Below are 16811 nucleotides of genomic sequence, written 5' to 3' on the forward strand. Positions count from 1 at the left end.
AAAGCCAAACACCAGATGGCTTTACAGCTGAATTCTACCACACAGTCAAAGAAGAATTAATACCGATACTTCTTAAACTCCTCTGAAAAATAGAGCTTCAGAGAATACTTCTAAACATATTTTATGAGGTCAGCATTACCTTGATACCTAAGCCAGACAAAGACATCAAAAGAACTACAGGCCAATTTTTCTGATGAACATTGGTGCAAAAATCTTCAATAAAATATTAGCATACCAAATCCAACAACACATCAAAAAGTGTATACACCAGGACCAAGCAGGGAGATTGATTGCTAGCATGCAAGACTGGTTTAACATACACAAATCAATGTGACACTTCACATCAACAGAATGAAAGATAAAAACTACATGATCATCTGAATTAGTGCATGAAAAGCTTTCAACAAAGTCTGATATTCTTTCTTGATAAAAATTCTCAACAGTTTAGTTATAGAAGGGAAGTTTCTCAGTGTAATAAAGGCCATTTATTTAAAACGCACAGTTAACATGGGGAAAAACTGAAAACGTTTCCACTGAAAACTGAAAACATTTCCACTGAGATCTGGTGCAAGGCAAGGACATGCACTCTTGCCACTTCTGTTCAGCGTAGTACTAGAAGTACTAGCAAGATCAATCAGATAAGAAAAAGAAATAAAAGGCATCCAAATCAAAAAAGAAGTAGGATTATCTCTATTTGTAGAAAACATGATCCTATATATAAAAAATTTTAAAGATTTTAGCAAAAATAAAAAACCCGTTAGAACTAATAAATGAATTCAGTAAAGTTACAGGATACAGTAATTAGCATACAAAAAAAATCAAGATACAAAAATTAGCATTTTAATACACAACCTAACCAAAAAAGACATAAAGAAACCATCCCATTTATGACAGCATTAAATAACATAAGATACTAAGGAATAAATTTAAGCAAGGAGATGAAAAATCTGTACACCAAAAACTATAAAACATTGATGAGAGAAATTAAAGAAGACGCAGATAAATGCAAGGATATCCCATGCTCATACATCAGAAGAATTAATATTGTTAGAATGTTCATAGCACCCAAACCAGTATACATAATGTAACACAATCTCTATCAAAATTCCCATGGCATTCTATACAGATACAGGAAAACAATCCTAAAATTTGTATAGAACCATAAAAGGCCTCAAAGAGCCCAAACAATTCTGAGAAAGGAAAACAAAGTTGGAAGCAACTTTGATTTAAAATTAATAAACACTTACTAATACTTTCTGATTTAAAATTTTATTACAGAGCTATAGTAATCAAAACAGTATGGTACTGGCATAAAAATAGGCATGTAGATCAGTGGAACAGAATAGAGAGCCTAGAAATCAATCTATACATATATGGTCAACTAACTTTTGATCAAAAAATTCTGATGAAAAATCTGCAGATGATCAATTCACTTATATAACATGGCATAGTATTTGTATATAACCTATCCACATACTTCTGTATAAATTATGTCTAAATTACGTATAATACCAAATACAGTCTAAATGGTATGTAAATAGTTGTTTTATTGTATTTTTTAAATTTGTATTTTATTGTTGTATTGTTGTTTTATCATTTTTTTCCCCAAATATTTCCAGTGGTGGTTGACTGAATCTGCGGATGCAGAACCCATGGATACAGAGGACTGATTGTATACGGAGACCAGGAACAAAACAGTGGTTACCTGGGACAGGAAGGGGTGGTTGGGAGAAGTAGGGAGATGTATGTCAAAGGATACAAAGTAGCAGATATGTAAGGTGAACAAATCTAGAGATCTAATGTTCATGAGGACTGTTGGTAATAAAATTGTACTGTGTGTGGGATTCATGCTAAATGAGTAGATTTTAGTTGCTCTTGCGACACACAAAAAGGGATAACTGAGATGATGTATAATTTTAATTTTTTTATGACTAGATGTTTCTTTTTTATTATGCTTTAAGTTTTAGGGTACATGTGCACAATGTGCAGGTTTGTTACATATATATACATGTGCCATGATGGTGTGCTGCACCCATTAACTCGTCATTTAGCATTAGGTATGTCTCCTAATGCTATCCCTCCCCGCTCCCCCCACCCCACAACAGTCCCCGGAGTGTGATGTTCCCTTTCCTGTGTCTATGTGTTCTTATTGTTCAATTCCCACCTATGACTGAGAACATGCGGTGTTTGGTTTTTTGTCCTTGTGATAGTTTGCTGAGAATGATGGTTTCCAGCTTCATCCATGTCCCTACAAAGGACATGAACTCACCATTTTTTATGGCTGCATAGTATTCCATGGTGTGTATGTGCCACATTTTCTTAATCCAGTCTATCATTGATGGAATTGATGGACATTTGGGTTGGTTCCAAGTCTTTGCTATTGTGAATAGTGCCGCAGTAAACATATGTGTGCATGTGTCTTTATAGCAGCATGATTTATAACCCTTTGGGTATGTACCCAGTAATGGGATGGCTGGGTCAAATGGTATTTCTAGTTCTAGATCCCTGAGGAATCGCCACACCGACTTCCACTATGGTTGAACTAGTTTACAGTCCCACCAACAGTGTAAAAGTGTTCCTATTTCTCCACATCCTCTCCAGCACCTGTTGTTACCTGACTTTTTAATGATGGCCACTCTAACTGGTGTGAGATGGTATCTCATTGTGGTTTTGATTTGCATTTCTCTGATGGCCAGTGATAATGAGCATTTTTTCATATTTTAATTTGCTTCACTCTAGTAACCTTTTTACTGTCTATTCATATCCCACAACATAATGTTATATCCCTTAAATATATACAATGAAATTTATTTTAAATACATAAAAGTGAGATTTTAAAGTGTTTATTAATTCATTTTAAAATATCACTAATAAATCCATTACATGTTAACATAAAGAATGTATGGATCACTATACTTTACCTCTTTCTTCCTCCCCGATCTTGAAGTTCTGCCTTAATTTGTAAAACTTCTTTGTATGGCATATCTGATACATATCTTTAATTGGCATACATTTTCATTTTTAGTATTTTTTAACTTGCTTTACTGCCTATGCTTAACAAGGCAATCTTTTTTACTTTTATCTTCACATTTTAAACACAATTGGACAAAAGAAATGTTATTAACACACTTTTACAAGAAATTTCTTTTTCCTCAGAATGTCAGAGTAAGTTCAGAAACTGAATATTGATTTTCCTTTTTAAGTTATGCAACAATGACGTGAAAAACTTTATATTTTCCATGTGGTAGGAAAAAGGATATAAGTACAATTTTAATCTCATAAATACATGTGCACATGTATATGTGTTTGTGTATTTATAATCTATTAGTTATAATAGACTGAAAGGAAACAGAATAACATGTTAATATGATATTTTGAGTCACGCGCTTACAGGTCATTTCCAGATTTTCTTCAGTGACGTTTTAATGAATCTATTATTAGGATTAAGTTAAGTGATTTAAGATGTGTCTTCTACATTCTGAAACACCTTAATGAAAGGCAGTGGTTTTTCTTTTTTGGAAAGAAATAGTGATTTTTAATCTTTTACTTTTAGCTTAGCCCTTATATTTTACCAACTGAAATGTCAGTTTGTAGATGTAACATTTGTAGTCATCTGAAAGTCTGGCAACATATCTTAGTGGTTAAGTGTCTAGGATCTGGAGTCAAAAGACCCATGTTCAAATCCTGATATCTGTTTGCTAGCAAGTAAATCTCTTAAGTTCTCTTAAGCCTCAATCTCTTTATAAATGAAATGTATAAATTGTTTATTTAAATGAAGTAATAATAGTACCTCATAGCGTTGTATAGCTTAAATGAAATTACTCATGCAGAGCTAAAACTTAGTTCGATGTCTGGCACATGGTAAACATGCCATAAATGTTAGTGCTTTTTTTTTTTTTCCTGACTCTGGAAATCTAGGACCTCTCCCTTCTTCCTTCAAACCTAACAAAACATTGATGTGAACTACAGGATTTTTTGAAATCAAGGGTAAACGTAATCCAAGCAAGACTTTGATATTCAACACCCATTCCCTGTCCATAGGAGTTTCCTGCTGGTTATATTGGTTTCTATGCCCTGTAACACCGTATGTGTGGCTGGGCCTGTCTCTACAGCCCAATGTGGTCTGCAGTGTGGTTTCCCAAGTGTGGTCTATAAGATGACTTTAGATGACACAAAGACAACCCTTTAATTTTTTTAAATCTATTTTTATGGGTGAGCAAAAAACACAACTAGCACATTAAGTCAGTGATTACATGAATATTTTTTAGAGTACAGTAAAAATGAGTATTGAGGAAAAATGCAAATCACTGTAAAGAAAAATACTAGGTTATAGTACTCTAAAGTATGGCAAAAATTGCAAAGATGGTACTTGAATGGCTGAAGTTTAGGATTCTGCTCTAGAGGCTGCTTCCCATATCTGTGTCCAGGGTGCTCATATACTATCCCAGAAGCTCAGTAGAACAGGTGAAACTTGTCTTTTACCTAAACCCTTGTCATCTACGATATGCCTCGGGATCTCACCTTTTATTTTTTTTCTTCCTTCCTTTCTTTCTTTTTTTAAAAATTAAATGGGCTCCATATATTTCTAACAAAGAAATAGGAAATCTACCATCCTCCTAGGGCAATTAGCTCAACAGCAGCTAGCTTTTTTTGTTTTTTGTAAGTTTGGAAAAATATACTGTTATATCTACAGTCTTTAAATGCATAGATTGTTGACCATTACTACCTTCCTGAATTCAAACTCTGTGTTTCAATTAAATATAATATTGTTTAGTATTAAATAAAACAACTATGTACTGTTTTACTTAATAATACTCATTGAGTTCACCAATGTCAATTATTTTTGTTGTATTAGGACTTATTGAACCTACACATATATTGGATTAAATGTTTTTGTTACCAAGTTAATTTTTAAATGTAAATTAAATCCTAAAATTTTGATGCTTGAGCAGGTACTTAAATTTGCTGCATTCACTAGGATGGAAATTTTTTTGCTATGATAAATAGAGTTGTCTTTACAAATATTGCATGAAAGCATATTAGTATAAGTAAGTGTACAGTTTGTGCATAATTCCTTACTCAGTGGGAGGCATAAATTCCATTCCCAATTTATAAAAATTGAACAAGTAGTATTTATTCCAAAAAAAGGGAGTAGTTTTACAGTAATTTATTGAGATAAACATATCTGATTACAAAGAATTTATTTAATAAGCTAATAGCTTTATTTTATATTACTAAAGACGTATACTTAAAACAAAATCCTTATTTCACCTATTTCTAAACAAAGATTTATTCAGTGATTGTCCTGAAATTAAACTAGCTCATTAATTACTCTTCCTGTCTTTCCATACACACACACACACACACACAAATAGGTATAACTTATGTTTTTTTAAATCCTTGGGAGACCTTACAGGAAGTTGATAGACCTAAGAGTAGGAATAGAAAGTTAATTTTTTTGTTGCAGATATGCCTGTAGTATATATGCATTTAGTAGTGCTACTGAGATCTATAGACCTGTCTATCCTCTCCCCATGTGCTAAACTTTATTGATGTATATTTAAAAACTTATAGACCATACATGTACTTTGAGGATCCCATGTATTTGCATTTTTATTTTAGACAATAGTTTTCCTTTCTATAACTATTACTCCAAAAAGACATTCTTACATTTTGGTAATTAGATAAGGACTATATGAAGACATAGGTATTTGACTAACACATTTTGAAAACTGTCATATAAGCATACTTTAATGTATGCTAAATTATAAATACTAAATTTATAGTAACTTATTATGATGTATTTATATATGTGAATGTAAATAGCGTTTTACTAAACATACATGTACATATATTGAGCCTCTACTATGAGAGAAATGCAGTTGTCATTATTATATGCTCCTTGTACCCTAATCATTGTTCCTACCACTTTTACTATCAGTCCCTTGTCCTACTGTAAATTTATTGGGTAAGATAAGCAAAAGGTAATCCTCTTTGTAGAACTTGGGGAACCTCTGCGTTAGGATTAAATCAGCCTGATTAAATGACTTCATAATGAAATGCAGAACTTCCTGACCACATACTTAAGGTTTATTAGCCATTAATGGGTTGTCTATGAACTCCCAGCCTTTCACTTAATATTACTAAGATGGAAGAAATAAAACCAGCCATTCAGCTTTCTCAGGCTTTCCTTTTATGTTGTCCTTTCTCCTGCACAGTCACTCCCAGGAGTTTCCTGTCCACACTTAAAGGAATTTACAGCTAACAGAATATCAGGTAGTATAGGAGAGAGATTTGCAGGCATCAAGGTTGATTTCTTTAATTATGTAAGTCAGTATATTTAGCATAGTGTAAGATTGGCTTAGGAGTGGTAAGAGAAAGGAGTATTTTGTAAGGTCCAAATTTCTCTCCCTGACTGGTCTGATCACTGTTAAGCCATGCTGCTCCCTTTATCATTCCTCACTGATGACTTCTCTGTCTCAGCTCACATTCCCTGGAGTAGGCAGGCACACTTGTTAAATAGGAGGAAGTAGAAAGCCTACCTGGTTTCCCCAGGCTCAAAGTTTCAATGAGAAAGGAACATGTTTTGAAGCAACCATTTTGACAAAGCTGCTTTGAAAGATATAATGAAGACTTTCTGAAAACAGAAGAAAATAACAAATAGTTTTATGCCTTCTGTATAAACTTAAAATATGCACTAATCAACTTTTATTGAGCAATATAAGCATTAGGCATTCTCATTCCATTCTTGACTTCTCACCAACTTTTACTTTACTGTTCTCTCTGCTTTCATGTTTCTGCATTGCTCCTATTCCACTCTAGATATTAATCTCTCATCTGAAGAACCATAGACTTTGAAATTAAGATAAAAGATCAAAGGGAGACAAAACAGCAGCAGTTGGTATCTCAATGTGGCTCTAACAGTAACATATGAACTTAGTAGCTTGTAAGTGGTCACCATCAGTCTACCATAGCCATAACCAAACCAATGACCAGTTTTGTTAAATTCTCTTAAGAGGAAGTGATTCAGATGGGCCACAGAATTCAACCCATGGCTTGGCTCCCTTGGGTTTGCCAATGTATTAGGGACAGGGTGGCTGCAGGGTCTTGTGGTCCATTACATACTTAGTAACAGCAATGAATATTGATTTTCTTGGGTGATTGCAGCAGCCATTGCTTCCTCTAAGATATATACAGGTAAGTCAGAAGAAGTTGAACTCGCTGTTGATTATTAAAATATTTTTTATTGGCCATTAGTGCTCTATAGGATGAATTGGTTACTCTTTTTCTGTACATTAAATCTAGATTTATTTATTTATTTATTTATTTATTTATTTATTTATTTATTTTTTGAGATGGAGTCTCACTCTGTAGCCCAAGCAGGAGTGCAGTGGCTCGATCTCAGTTCACTGCAGCCTCTGCCTCCCGGGCTCAAGTGATTCTCGTGCTTCAGCCTCCTGAGTAGAGTAGCTGGGACTACAGGTATGTGCCACCATGCCTGGCTAATTTTTTGTATTTTAGTAGAGATGGGGTTTCACCATGCTGCCCAGGTTGATCTTGAACTCCTGAGCTCAGGCGATCCACCTACCTCAGCCTCCCAAAGTGCTGGGATTATAGGCGTGAGCCACTATGGCTGGCCTACCATTAATTTTTGTAGGCTGTGGTAAATAACTATAAATTTTTACAGTAGTTTAGAATTTGCCTTTTGTAATATACCTAATTCAAAATGGAAATCTATTCTCATTTTCCTGTTAATTTAATTCTTTAACCATATAAGGGATTATGCAATATTAAAAGATTAATTGTAGAACTACTGTATCATAGGTTCATTTAAAAATGTATTAATGACTTTTGTCTTATAGGACAAACTATTCGAGAGAAAAGAATTGTAGAAGCAGCAAATAAAAAAGAAGTAGACTATGAAGCAGGGGATATTCCAACAGAATGGGAAGGTAAGTTTCTGCTTTTAGTAGAATCTCATGGGAGGTAAGTTATATAACTATACAAATCAATAAGAGCATATATAATTATATACTGTTTCTCTTTGCAAAAAAGTTTTAGTGTCTGAATGTTTGAAACTTTGTTTTTTTAACATTGCATATCTTTGAAAGTTGTGAAGGTGCTGAATTTTAGTAAGCAGATGCATGTACAGCAAAAAGAACTATTAAGCATTATCAGAGCTGGGACTGAGGTGAGGCAAGCCAAAATCCTAAGATGCAAAATTTAAGCAGGCACTCACTTTCATGTAGTGACCCAGCACTTGCACAATCCTAGGATTTGAATCCTGTTTCTGGCACTCACTACACATATGAACTTGCAAAGTAACTTAAACTTTTAGTTTTTTCTTTTATAAATTATGCATAATACTTGCTGTAGATACCATTTGGAATATTTTTTCAACTCACAATAACTCTATATTAACTGACCGCCTGTTAAGACAAGGATGGATGCTTGATCCCTTTCCTAAGACTTTGAAGTTAAAATAAAAGATCAAAGGGAGACAAACAGCAGCAGTTGGTCTCTCAGTGTGGCTCTAACAGTAACATATGAACTTTGTAGCTTGTAAGTGGTCACCTTCAGTCTACATCAAAGTTTTATTGCATAAAAAGCTAATTGATTTTAGAAAAGCTGATATTGCAGAAAAAGCTGATTTACTGAGAAGAAAACGGAAACTAGTTCACAATGAGAAGTGCATAGAATATTTCCTAGTTTTCCAACAGCTTTCTGGTTCCCAGTTCAGTTTCCCTCTGAATGAAGTTCATCTGCAAGACTGAGTTCAACATGGCATCTCATAACCATGTTATGTATTTCCGTTTTTTGCTTACCAGTTCCTAGCATAGTGCCTGGCACATTGTAAGGCACCTAGTAGGTACTTAATCAATATGTATCGAATACCTGAGGCCGGGAGTGGTGGCTCACGCCTGTAATCCCAGCACTTTGGGAGGCCGAAGTGGGTGGATCATCTGAGGTCAGGAGTTCGAGACCAGCCTGGCTAACATGGTGAAACCCCGTTTCTACGGAAAATATAAAAAATTAGGCCAGGTGTGGTGGCTCATGCCTGTAATCCCAGCACTTTGGGAGGCCAAGGTGGGCGGATCATGAGGTCAGGAGATCAAGATCATCCCGGCCAACATGGTGAAACCCTGTCTCTACTAAAAATACAAAAATTAGCTGGGCATGGTGGCACGCGCCTGTAGTCCCAGCTACTCGGGAGGCTGAGGCAGGAGAATCACTTGAACCCAGGAGGCAGAGGTTGCAGTGAGCCAAGATCACGCCACTGCACTCCAGCCTGGTGACAGAGTGAGACTCCATCTCAGAAAAAACCAAAAAATTCAAAAAATTAGCCAGGTGTGGTGGCACAGGCCTGTAATGTAATCCCAGCTACTCGGGAGGCTGAGGCAGGAGAATCGCTTGAACCCGGGAGGCAGAGGTTGCGCCATTGCACTCTGGCTTGGGCAACAAGAGCTAAACTCCGTCTCAAAAAGAAAAGAAAAGAAAAGAAAAGAAAAGAAAAGAAAAGAAATACCCGAAACTGGGTAATTTATAAAGGAAAAAAGTTTAATTGACTCACAGTTCCGCATAGCTGGGGAGGCCTCAGGAAATTTACAATCATGGCAGAAGGCGAAGGGGAGGCAAGCACCGTTTTTGCTTGGCAGCGGGAGAGAGAATAATGAAGGAGAAACTTCCAAATACTTATAAAGCCATCAGATCTCATGAGAACTCACTCACTTCACAAGAAGAGCATGGGGAAACTGCCCCCATGATCTAATCACCTCCCTCCTTTGACACAAGGGGATTACAATTAGAAATGAGATTTGAGTAGGGACACAGAACCAAACCATATCACCCATTTAATAGATGGAGCACCTAAGGCCTAAAAAGGTTAGTTAATTTACCTGGGTTATATAGCTTCATACATGGGTAAACAGTAGGCTCATTGCTTCTTGGTTGGCATAGCATGATACCTTACATGTGGTAGCTATAGGCATTATGTTACTTTTATGCCAGCATGTGAATGTAAACATCATTTCAGTAAAAATATTTTTCCATTTCTGCTTACTACTAGAACTATGAGGAAAAACCATAAAAATAAGTAGATACCAAAGGTTTTTTGAAGAAATACAGAATATAAATTGGCAACTTCTAGGAGGGGTAATTGAGCTTTCTTATTTTAGCAGACTCTCCAGTGTTATAAACTACATTTACAATTCTTGGATAATGCGTGCATCTTCTTAGAATGGTTTGTTTTTATCATTTTTTCCAATAATAGTATAGAATTAAGATGTTTATAGAAATGTTATAAATAAATGAGTAGATAATGACTCATTTTTCAACCTTTGAGACTTTCAAATGAGAACTTGAATGAAGTTCTAATCTTTTTATGGCTTTCCTGATCTAGTAATTCGGCATAACTCTCCCATGGGACATATGTTTAAAACAAATGTATCAATCAAACACTAAACAAAAATTATTTTTATGGTGGTACACATCAATTAAATGTGAAAAATAATAACACCATGAAAAAGTAAATTAAGTATTTTCGGGTTCAGATGAATATTGTATTCGTCAATTTTACTGGGACCTGCAAGTTGCATATTTTCCCACAATGTAGATTAAACAACGTGCCCTTTTTCTTCGTTTATTTAGTAGATATCTATTAAGGACCTCTACATTCATAGAGCTTATTTTCTAGGGTGGGAGAAAGACAATACACCAGATAAATAACTAGACTATATTGTATGTTAATGGCCACAGAAAATAAAGCAGGGAAAGGGCATAGGGAGTGTTGGGGAAGGTTTTGCAGTTTTTTTGTTTTTTAAGACGGAGTCTTGCTCTTTGCCCAGGCTGGAGGGCAGTGGCGCGATCTCGGCTCACTGCAAGCTCCACCTCCCAAGTTCACGCCATTCTCCCGCCTCAGCCTCCTGAGTAGCTGGGACTACAGACGCCCGCCACCACGCCCGGCTGATTTTGTTTTTGTATTTTTAGTAGAGACGGGGTTTCACTGTGTTAGCCAGGATGGTCGCCATCTCCTGACCTCGTGATGTGCCCGCCTCTGCCTCCCAAAGTGCTGGGATTACAGGCGTGAGCCACCGCGCCCGGCCGTTTTGCAGTTTTAAATAGTGTTCAGAAAAGGCTTTACTGAGATGACTTCTGAATAAAAACAGAAGGAGCTAGTCATGCAGCCAACTAGCTGAGGAGCATTACTGGAGAGCAAGTACAAAAGCCCTGAGGCAGGAACATGCTCAGATGTTTAAAGAACAGCAAGGAAGCCAGTGTGATTGGGATAGAATGAGAGAGAAATTCATAGATAAGGTTAGAGAGTTAACAGGATTGTGAATCTGTGGGGCCTTGTAGGCCATTTTAAAGACTCTGACTTTTACTGTTAGTGAGACCGGAAGCCACTGTAGGGTTTTGAAAAGAGTAGTCATATGTTCTGAGGTATATTTAAGAGGATCACTATGGCTGCTGCCTTGCAAATAGACTTAGGGAAACATAGGCAAAATATGGAGACAGGAAGCTCTTGTAATAATTTAGGCAAGAGATTAATTGTGACTTGGGCCAGAGTAACAGTGGGAGTGGAAAGAAGAAGTTGCATTCCGGATCTTTGGTAAAAGTAGGACCAACAGGATTTGATGACATATTGGATGTGGAACATGAGAGGAAAGCAGACAGTAATTACTCTTAAGCTGTTTTGGCCTCACCTGGAAAAAGGAGTTGCTGTTAACTGACATGTGCAGTTAAAGGAGTGCAGTGAAAGGAGCAAGTTAGGGGTGGAAAAATGAAATCAATTTTGGACATGCTAAGTTTGAGGTGTCTATTAGACATCCAAGTAGAGATGTTAAATTGTATATGAGCCAAGAACTTAGTGTACATATCTGTACTGGAGATAAAATATGGGAGTTGTCAGCAAATGAATGTTATATAAAGCAATGAGACTGAAGAGATCACACACAGAACGAGTGTAAATACAAAATGAGAAATTCAGACGCTGACCCTTAGGCTGCTCCAAAGTTTAGTTAGAGACAATGGAGACCAAAAAGGAGCTGCCAGAAAAGTAGGAGAAAAAAAAAAAGTGTCATGTACTAGAAGCCAAATATCAAGGAGAAAGAAGTAATCAAAATGTCAAATGAGGACTGAAAATTAACTCTGCTTTAAGAACAGGGACGTCTGACAAAAATAGTTCTGTACAGTGGTAGGAGCAAATGCATGATAGAAAAAAAAGTATAGCAAGAGAGAATTTGGAGAGTCTGAGAATAGACAGTGTTTATGAGGAGTTTATCTGTAAAGAAAAGGAGAATGATGAAGCAGTACTTGGAGAGGAAAATGGAGTCAAGAAATCTTTTCTTCTGTTTTAAAGACAGAAGAGAATTTTGTAATAGTGATGGGAAAGATCCAGTCAGAAAGAAGAATTGCAGGAAAGAGCAAGTCCTTGAGAAGACAAAATGAGGCAGGACCTAGTAAACAGGTGGAAGAGTTGGCCTTTGAACAAAAGCTTGGAAAATTCATCAATAGTGATAGCAGAAAAAGAGTCTGCGGGCATATATGCAGGTAGATGGGTAGATGTGGTAATGAGAAATTGTGTAAATTCTCTTCTAATTCTTACTAATGAAGAAGAGTGATTTAAGTAAGTTCCTAAGTATCAATAGCAACTAGAACCCAGATGTGAACCCAAATTATCTGCTTCCAAATTTTTACTCAATATTATATTATATTGCCTACATCATTTATAACTTGGCTAACTCCTATTTATTACTCAAGTTTTGGAGTAGACATTAGTTCCCTTTGTAAGCTTTTTCTGACCTGGCCCCTCACCCCCAGTGATAGGTGAGATGTTCCTTTTTTTTGTTTTTATCTCACTTTGGACCTCCTCCAATCATGACATTTAACACACTATAGGGGGTTCCTTGTTTACTTATCTGCATCCTCCACCCTAAACTGGAAGATTTTTTAGAATAGGATCCTTACCTTGTTCATTTTTGTATTCTCAGGGCCTAGCTCAATAGTTTATATAAAGTAAATATAAGCTCAGTCAACATTTGTTGAATGAATGCATTTCAAACTGAAAGTGTGTTATGTAAGTATGTTTAAGGAAAACGCATTTTGGGGAGTCTGCTGACTTGCTGAAAATGGTCCATTTTAAGAAGAAAGACATGGAACAGCAGACCAGATCGATTTTTTTCAAACATATAGAAGATTCGATCAGGTGCAGTGGCTCACACCTGTAATCCCAGCACTTTGGGAGACTGAGGCAAGCAGGTCACTTGAGTCCAGGAGTTCTAGACCAGCCTGTACAACATGTGAAACCCCGTCTCTACCAAAAATACAAAAAGTTAGCCAAGTGTGATGGCACACACTGGTAGTCCCAGCTATTCAGGGGGCTGAGGTGGAAGGATTGCTTAAGCCTGGGAGGCAGAGGTTGCAGTGAGCTGAGATCGCGCCACTGCACTCCAGCCTGGGTGACAGAGTGAGACCCTGTCTCACAAGAGAAAAAAAAAAGTAGAAGATTCTTGGACAAGATTCAGCTGTGGGAGATAGTATAGTACTAACTACTGGGCAATGTTATAAAGTTTCAGTGAACCTTGTAAGTTTAATTCATGGCATTATTTGTAGTTCTTACTTAGAGGCTCTCATATTTGTCTCTCTATAATTCAGATTGTTGTATTTATCTTTCGTTTTTGTTATTTTTCTTGTTTTTGGTAAGTTTAAGCTTGTTTCGTGTTAACAGTAATAAACATTTTTTATGAGAACCCTAAAATACATACAAAGCAGAATATAGTTGGAAGAGGCAGAAAGGCCCTGATCCAGTTAAGCTTTACTTATCACATGTATTCATTAAAATAGAAGATTAATGCCTCAGAAGAGAGATAAAAATTACTTTTTAGGTATATTAGACCATACCTGTCTATCATTAACACTATTAATAATTAATATCTCAGTATAAAATGTCATACCCACTTTTATTACTTTTAAGTTAATAGTTGTTCATAATTATTCAACATGTCTTTCTCAGGCCACAGGAACTCCTCATAAAGAATTTTCAAAGTAAGCTTCATAAAATAATAGACCCGGGGTGGTGCTATCCCTGTTCTAGCATCAAGACTTATGTTATATCCATGTTCTGCAATGGTCATTTACTACCTTGGTCATTTTGGCAAAGGGATTTACCTCCCTATTTTTCATCTATAAAATTAAAACGCTGAGTTCATAACCCTTTAAGCCTCCATCTGTCTCTAATGCTCTATGATTCATGACCCAAGAAGTATCTCGAATAAACTCACATTGCAACGCAGAATCTCTGGACTTCCAGAACAATTTGGTTGAACCTCCAGTACACTTGAATAGAAAAGATTAGAGAGAATATTCTTGCATTGTTTCTGACCTTAGCATTCGATCTTTCACCATTAAATATGTTGTTTGTAGGTTTTTCTCGTAGATGCCTTTATCAAGTTGCAGAACTTCCTTTCCTTGATGGGACCCTCTGCCAATCCTCTAGGGTTTGTTCTCTATGTAGCTGTCACCCAACTGGTACTCTGAATTGTGAACTTGTGTGACCTTGGTCTCCCTAGACTCCCAGCTCCATCTTCTTAACTTATATAGTCTGCTGGGTTTTGACAGGATTCCCTCCCTGGGGCACAACCGAAACTCAGAGCTGTAAACTGGGGCAATCGTGAGGGCAGCCTTCGTTTATTTAACGTTCTCTGAGACCACCGTGTTTCATTATTCAATGTCCATTGTTTTGAAGATTGTTGTTTTATGTAATTTGTCCTTGTTGCTCCATCTTGACTAGAAGCAAAAGGCAGCTTTTTTTTTTTAACATAACTTAATACATTTGAGATTTGCTTGTGTACTTGCATGAATCAGTAAGTTTATTCCTTTTTATTGCTTATTAGAATTCTGTCATTTTGATATATCTTTTTGCATTAACTAGTTGAAAGACATTTGAGTCCTTTCTACTTTATAGCAATTATGAGTAAAGTTGCTGTATTAATTCATATACACATTCACGTACAAATCTGTGAACAGAAATTTTCTTTCAAGTCCTTGAGCAGGATTGATAGGTTTTATTTTAAGTATAGATTTGATTTTATAAAAAAACTGCCAAGATATTTTTCAATGTGGCTGTACCATTTTGTATTTAAGTGTAAGTTTGATTTTATAAAAAACTGCCAAGATATTTTGCAATGTGGCTTTACCATTTTGCATTCCCATTAGTAGTGTATGAGAGTTCAAGTTGTTCATCATCTTCTCCAGCCATTGCTGTTGTCAGTTTCATTACATTTGAGCCATTCTAATTGGTGTGTTTTGATATCTCATTGTGGTTTTAATTTTTATTTCTCTAATGACTAATGACCTAGATCATCTTTTCATGAACTTATTTGCCATCTGTATATCTTCTTTGGTGTACTGTTATATCTTTTTGCCCATAATTTTTTTAATTAAAAAAATTACTTAGTTTTGAGAATTTCCTGTGTATCATAGATACAAGTCCTTTATCAGATATGTGATTAGCAAATATTTTTTCACAGTCTGTGGCTTCTCTTTTCTTCATTGGCTTATCTTTTCATTCTCTTGACAGTGCCTTTCAAAGAGCACACATTCTTAATTATAATGAATTCCAGTTTATCGGTTTTTTTTCTTTTATATATCATGATTTCAATGTTGTATGGAAGAAATCTTTGCCTAACCTGAGGTCAAGAATATTTCCTCCTGTGATTTCTTCTAGAAGTTTGGGGTTCTACAGTTTTGGGTTTTACATTAAAGTCTATGATACATTTTTATCAATTTCATGTCTTATATGGCAATCTAATTTTCCAGCACCGTTTTTTAAGTGACCACTATTTTTTCCATCGAATTGCCTTAGCACGTTTGTCAGACATCAGTTGACTATAGATGTGTCTGTTTCTGCATTTTCTGTTTCATCCATGGGGTTATTTATTTATCTTTTTGCTAGTGCTGATTGTCTTGATTACTGAGGCTTTGTAACAAGTCTTGAAATAAATCATTTTGAGTCTGCCAACTTCTTTCCCAAAATTTTTGTCTTGGTTAGTCAGGGCCCATATAATGTTTTTACACTTTAAATATGTGCAGTTTATTGTACATCAATTATACTTCAATAAAGCTGTAAAAGAATAACATAGCCATCTTGGAAAAATAAATTACTGAATGAGGATAGTAATAATGATACAAGCAAGGGATACAATAAAAAAGTGTCAGAACTGACTCTTTTCCCAGTCTCAGGATTTGACTTAATCCAGAAGACTGTTTGAAACATGGATTTGCCCCAGTCTCTTTAAATGAAGAACGTCACTTTGGGCATAGATTAGTCTTGAGATACTAGGTTATATAATATGAAGTTATCCCAAGTAACAGAGCATGTAAAGATCAAATGCCCAGACAAACCTCTATAGGTTTTCCAGAGATATTTAAAGTTGGTGTCATATTCAATCCAGGACTTTCCAAAGTTACTTTAAATTTAATGATAAATGTTTTGAAATCTTTTTTGAGGTTTCTTAATAGCAAAAGCAAAAACTTACATACCATTGGGAATCACTTATTTGTTCTTCCTGTTGTGATAAAAATGTCTGTAGTAAAAACTTTAACAGAAATAAAGAGCAATCTTGCAAGGAACTAAAATATATTTCTTCATCAGCATACATTATTGGAAAGCCAGCAGAAAGCATGGCTGAAGGAACATGTATTTGGACAAAGTATGCAGGGCACTGCACTGCCAAATGGATGTTACAAATGTTTTTAGCATGTTTTCACTTGTAACAGAAGGACCATACTTCTTAATTTTTATTAGTCCCCAA

General features: G+C 35.7%; 1 protein-coding gene across 1 annotated transcript in view; it reads left to right on the top strand.

Moving 5' to 3' along the window:
• The window catches only part of NDUFAF2 (NADH:ubiquinone oxidoreductase complex assembly factor 2), a 213450-nt gene that overhangs the window by 125171 nt on the left and 71468 nt on the right, over positions 1-16811 (top strand). The window contains 1 exon segment of the mRNA XM_004093259.3: positions 7863-7952. Within this exon segment, the coding sequence (XP_004093307.3) occupies positions 7863-7952 (90 nt within the window).

Source organism: Nomascus leucogenys, chromosome 18 (genome assembly GCF_006542625.1).
Source record: "Nomascus leucogenys isolate Asia chromosome 18, Asia_NLE_v1, whole genome shotgun sequence".
NCBI classification, from domain to species: domain Eukaryota; kingdom Metazoa; phylum Chordata; class Mammalia; order Primates; family Hylobatidae; genus Nomascus; species Nomascus leucogenys.